A 6,056-nucleotide genomic window follows, 5' to 3' on the forward strand; every position below is an offset into this window, starting at 1 on the left:
GTCGTACAAAAGAAGAAAAAAAAAATCCCAGGGAAACAGATAGAGATTTTCGTTATTTGTAAATTTAATTGCAGAATGAAGCCAAACAACAAGAGGAATAACAGCAAACTGTAGTGTTCATTCAATGGTTAAGGAAAGTATTCAGAAATTTTTTTACGGAAGTACAAAGGAAGCAATATTGTTTATGCATAGAGCATAGTTTACATATTTATTTATTTTATTTTTTTTATCAGTAAAGAAAAAAAAACTTTATTAATGAAAAGTATACATACATATCACAAACATGGGGTAGCCATTTCAGAACAGTATGTAGTTTTGAACAACATAACAGTATGAATTACATAACAAAAAAACTAAACAAAGTAACCAAGAAAAAACAGTGCACGTAAGGGTATAAAACAGAACTGGTTTTTGCTTCTCTGAAATATTATCCCATTCAGTTGCTCTTTTCTGTGATTTTGATATGAAGGCCATCTACAAAATCCAAAACGGGTCTCCGAGAAATATTTCCTCCCTTGACTTTTGTCCATCTGTATATCCAAAATAAAATCACAAATTAAGTTGAAAACAAATACTACTCTTTGTTAACAAGCTTGAGTAACACAAGTAGAAATTAAAAACGAAAAAACAAAGAAGAGAAGCAAAAAGAAAAAATGTTTTACCTATACTTGGTGACCAATACATGTAGAAAGGTGCATGCAAACGCCCTAGCGTAATCTGCTCCTGCACATTGTCTCATCCCTCCTCCAAAAGGCATAAAATTCTTTGATATCACAGTTGGATCCAGGTCCTATTTTCCAATAATTAAGGTGCAATGTCAATACTTGTCAATGCCCTCTTTTAATGATGAGCAAATTGCATTAACAGTCCCTATAGTTTGAAACTTGTGCCACTTTGATTCTTGACTTTTTAATTGTGACACATTGAATCCTAAATTTTGATCTTGTTCCAAATAATGATAGTTGAAAATACAAAAATGGTACAATCGTCAATTTGATAAAAATATAAACTAATTTGACAAAAATAAATGTCAAAAATATATTTTTAAAAATTATTTGTACCCGCTAAAGATAAAATTATGTAAAATTGATAAATCTTTTACACATTTATTTAATTTTATTTTTACCAAATTAATTTTTATTATGTGTTTGGATGATGACCATATAATGGATAGTTGTTAAGCTTTTAATGTGTAATCGATATATTTAATATATAAAATATTTTTAGTTTTGAATTTTTTGATTTAATGGATTGGTTTGATAATGATATCAAAGTTATCGCCATATTTGACTTTTGGAAAAACAGAAACTAATTTAATGAAAATAAAAACAACCGTCCATTACATGATCATCATCCAAACACGTAATAAAAATTACGTTGATAAAAATATATAAATAAATGTGTAAAAGATTTATCAGTTTTACATAATTTTATTTTTGGTGAGTAGAAATAATTATTAAAAATTTAAAAATATTTTTTTGATATTTATTTTTATCAAATTAGTTTATATTTTATCAAATTGAAGACTTTGTCCTTGAAATTGAGCAATGGTATCTTCAATTGTCTTTATTTGGAATAAAATTCAAAATTTAAGGTCAAATGTGTCACACATGAAAAGTCAGGGATCACACAAGTCCCAAACTATAAGGACAGTTAATATAATTCACCCTTTAATGGTCAATGTCACTATTTTAAACATTAGAACAATTAAGGCATCAAAATGATGTGCAGCAGTAAAAATTTTAAAATCTCTCATGCGATCCCTTCTTGAAACCAAAAAATAAAAATAAAAAAAAATTGAAAAGCTCAAGATGCACCTTCCAACGTGATGGATTAAATTTAACTGGATTCTTAAAAGCTTCTGGATTCAGTTGATGAGCAGAAGTAACAATCATAATGGCCCAGCCCGCTGGAACTGTATATCCTGTTAAGTTTTTAAGCAATAAATATTTCAAATTCTATTATATGAACCTTATATTTGTAATAAAAAATAAAGATGTGGAGCTAATTGATGTTATTATGATGGAATTTATAATACATACCATTGAATTTGATATCTTTTGTTACTCTTCTTAACAACCCTGGAGCTACATTTCCCAACCTAAGAACTTCGTTCACAACCTGCAATTTCACATATTAATAAGAAATACACATCATTAGTAAAGTAAGAATAAAATTTCAATTAATTAATCCTTTTGAGGCAGAAAACAAAATAAATTGGGATCATCGTACAAACGTACATTAAGTGTAAAAGTCATCGATTTATATTCTTCCCATGAAAGTGGAGAAACTGGATTCTTCCTGTTTCTAATGATTGCTTCATTTTCAGCCTGATAAAAGTAAACAATCATTAATATCACAAATTTATATGCATGGAGAGTTCTACTAAATCATTTATCAACCAAAATTGAAAAAGCAATCAACAATCGTGTCAATTAGTTAAAATTTAGGAGTGCAAACGTACTTTTAGCTCCTCCAAAATCGAAGGATGCTCTGAGAGTAACTTCAAACTCAATAGTATAACTGAAGTGATGGGCTCATAGTTGGCAAATAAAATTCCAAACATAAAGTTGGATAGGAAATCGGGAGTCACAAACTTCTGAGTTTTCAAGTCTTCCATGACTGTATCAAGAAAGTCCATTTGAATCTTGTTGGGGGAATTCATTCTCTCCACTATGGCATCCCTCATTATGCTTAGCATCTCCTTTCGGTCCTGAATATTGAACAAGATAAAAACACATATAAAACTTGGGAACTATCTCTCAATATATACATATATCTCTTCAAAAACAAAGTCATAATTTCTCTTTGAGCTACTACCTTCACTGTTTGGTGGAATGTAGTACCGGGAATGTCTAAGGGAAGGCACAAAAGACCGTGTAACAAGCTAGAAAATCTCTTACTTAGCGGTTTCTCAGATGATTTTTCCCAATCATAGCTAATCAACTGCTTCAATGTGAAGTCAAAAATCATCTGTAATGACCAAATAGCGATAAATGAAATTAAGCACCATAAATTAAGGCTGATTAATCAAGGATCAAATTAATGAGCTTGAATTTTTATTTTTTCCGTACACTTGCAGCGTCATGTTTGACATCAACAATTTGGTTAGTAGACCAATGACGTAGAGTTGTCTGAATGACTTGTTCGATTTGAGAGAGCAAATTCACTCTGATGCCCTCAACGCCAAACCGACTCAAAGTAGTGTTTCTTATGTACTTTTGAACATTGCCCACTGCATATATCGGCAACATGCTTGTGAACGTATCCAAGTACCATAGTTCAATCGATTTCCCTTCTTCCGTAAGGATGTAATGATTGAATTTTGGATCGGTTGTTACTACTACCGGTTTACCCGCTATATTAGTTCGAAACACCGACCCATATCTACACACAATCAGAAAAACAAAAGACAACAAATAATTACACTTTAATAATGAAATAAATAAATAGAAAACTTGTTTACAAACTGTTTCTGAAAACCCTTTTCTTTTCTTTTTTTCCAAATTTAATTATGTATGCTACCTCTGGACTCTCTTAGAAATGAAGGGATGGAGTTCTAATGATCGGCTGGGAATAAGGAGCTGAATGGTCTCTCCGATGAGAGGGAGGCCCATGGAACCCGGTGGAAGAACACCATTTTCGCATTTGGGATTCCTCCATTTGCGAACCCAATGAGTTATGAATATGGTAACCAATGCTACCACGAAGGTGCTCAAAACTACTCCTAGTGACAACATGTTTTTCTCTCAATAGAAGAAAAGGAGCAATATGGGATGATATATTACTCTTATTCTTGGATAAGGGGTGATGGGGTTGTTGTGTCCTGCATGTCTATTTATAGAAGCAGCAGTTGTAATTTAGCAACTAGCAAGTATTAAACTTTTCTATCGATCTACATTCACGTGGCACAAAAGTCATTTTTTAAAACTTAAATATGTCTCTCTTCTTTTTCTTTTTATTTACGTTATCCAATTGGCTCATATCCGTTATTTTATTAAGGGATTTTTTATTTAAATAAGTGTACTTATATAGGTTATATCAAACAAAGCCTAAACAATAGTGCTATAATTATAGAATTAATACATTAAAAAAATACACAAAAAGTACATTGTGTAATTTAAATTTATTTTAAATATAAATTATACAACACTTAAAATAAATCTCAATTACACATTATACATTCTTTACAATTTTGTTTTGCTTTTGTGTATATATCATTTGTCTTTGTTCAACCATATCAGCCACATGCAATAATTTAATGGCTAACTAGTTGATTTTTTATATATATATAATTGTTATGAGTCGTATCTGATAAATATTAAATATTAAATTTTAAATTTAAATAGGGCCGAATTCAATTTTGTCATACATTTTATTACAGTCCAATCATAATTGTTGACTAAATTTTAAAATTAGAACCGCCTATTTTACTGACTATTTGGTTTAGAATTTATAAAATTTTCAGTTTGTATTTTTTTGCTTTTATTATTTTTTTATATTTTAACCTCTTTTTTTAGTTTTTAGATTTACTTTATCTAATTACATTTAAAAAGTACAATATTTATGAAAAAATATTTTGAAATTCATTGATTACAAAAAATATATTTAAAAAATAGTACATTTTTGTATTTTGTTGTATTTAAATTTATAAATATTATACTTTTTAAATGTATTTAGATTAAGTTGATCTAAAAAAAAATAGATTAAAAAGTAAAAAAAATACAAATTGAAAACTCAAAAAATTATTTTTAAAAATACCAAACTGAATAGTTTTGGAAAGAATCAACAGGTTGGACAAAACAAGGCCATGCATTAAAGTTTTTGCTTCTGCAAAGGTTGTATCTTTGATTCATAGAGAGGACGTATGAATGGAAATATACTCGAAACTCACAAAGAAAAAACAAATTGAGTTAGACAAAAAAAAAAAAAAGAAGTAACTTGAAAATCGACAAATTGCGTTTTGGCAGAAAGATTTTTTTAGATAGAATCTCCATTAGTAATTCAAAAATATAAAGAATTTAAATAAAGGCGCATATGCTTTGACCATCAACATTTGCACAGCTGCTTTCTTGTCATAATCAAATATCGCGTTGCCTTTTTAAAGTTTTTTTTTTTTTTTGGTAAGGAAGTTGGGATATTTTTGTTTTTCATTGAGTTTAAAAAATTGATCTAATTTTTGGATTAGAGTAACAATACCCATATAAAAATGTGTCCCACTAAATATGGGAAATCATTCCTGAGAGGGTAATTTGCATGAAGGTGATGGGCCGCTTTGGGCCGTAGTAAGAAAGGCGGAGTAAAATGATTTTTTTCATTAGCTCAGTCCAAGAAGGCCTTGTTGTTATCTCGGTCGCCACGGCCAAATTGTTTAGTTCGGTCATGGCATGCAAAGCCGAGGTGGACGTGAGGAAGTATACTGAGCCCTCTTCAGGATTTGGTTTTGGGTTAGTTCGGCGTTGGCTCTTCTTTGGATAGCTCGGTTTTGGCATGTGAAGCCGAGGTAGGGGAAAAGCAAAGAATAGCCGAACTAACAGTTAGATCGGTTACGCCAGTCAGTCTAGCATGGCAATGTTATTTCGGTTGTATGGTAGCCCGGCCATGATATAACCATCTCACTTGGTTTAAACAGTGAGGGGGGTGTTGAAGGGTAAGCATTATCCTTCAGGAGTATGAATCCTAGGAGGACTCTGCATGGAGGAGTAGAAGTCCTACTAGAATTGTGCCACACGAAACCTATAAAAGCTCATAAACATCACCTTTGGAGAAGTAACACAACTTTGATTCTTGAATACACAGAGCTCTTGTCTACTTGTGTATTTTGCTAACTTAGGTATCGGAGAGGTTTCCGGTACACACCCGCCGGCTAGCTCACGTTTGTGTTTTCAGGGAGTAAAGCGACGACGTTTGGAGGAGCGCAGACTTGATCAACAGGATTATACGAGAAGGTTTATTTCTTTCCCGTACAATTGGCACCGTCTGTGGGAAGAACAGACAGGACAAAACCTCTTGATCAAGCTTTACCTCTTTAGAAACAATGGTGCACAATGAAGATT

General features: G+C 31.4%; 1 protein-coding gene across 1 annotated transcript; it reads right to left on the reverse strand.

Moving 5' to 3' along the window:
• Positions 1–207: 207 nt before the first annotated feature.
• Positions 208–3,907, reverse strand: LOC145815438 (beta-amyrin 16-alpha-hydroxylase CYP87D16-like). Its single transcript, XM_082912119.1, has 9 exons — positions 3,526–3,907; positions 3,075–3,387; positions 2,821–2,973; positions 2,465–2,713; positions 2,241–2,330; positions 2,043–2,121; positions 1,818–1,924; positions 663–790; positions 208–530 (listed from the first exon to the last, which is right to left on the reverse strand). Exons 1-9 carry the CDS (start codon positions 3,738–3,740, stop codon positions 437–439), a joined length of 1,428 nt encoding a protein of 475 aa, XP_082768245.1. The 5' UTR covers positions 3,741–3,907; the 3' UTR covers positions 208–436.
• Between the last annotated feature and the right edge of the window lie 2,149 nt (positions 3,908–6,056).

The sequence above is a fragment of the Camellia sinensis genome, unplaced genomic scaffold (genome assembly GCF_055761805.1).
Source record: "Camellia sinensis isolate YWXY unplaced genomic scaffold, ASM5576180v1 Unanchor2, whole genome shotgun sequence".
NCBI classification, from domain to species: domain Eukaryota; kingdom Viridiplantae; phylum Streptophyta; class Magnoliopsida; order Ericales; family Theaceae; genus Camellia; species Camellia sinensis.

Bases quoted from the DNA above. Each gene is read 5' to 3' on its own strand.
- LOC145815438 (XM_082912119.1), bottom strand. From the start codon at position 3,740: ATGTTGTCACTAGGAGTAGTTTTGAGCACCTTCGTGGTAGCATTGGTT. The intron at 1,925-2,042 runs GTATGTATTATA...AAAACTTAACAG, and splicing joins AAAAGATATCAAATTCAATG to GATATACAGTTCCAGCGGGC. The intron at 791-1,817 runs GTGCATCTTGAG...ATTGGAAAATAG, and splicing joins TTAATCCATCACGTTGGAAG to GACCTGGATCCAACTGTGAT.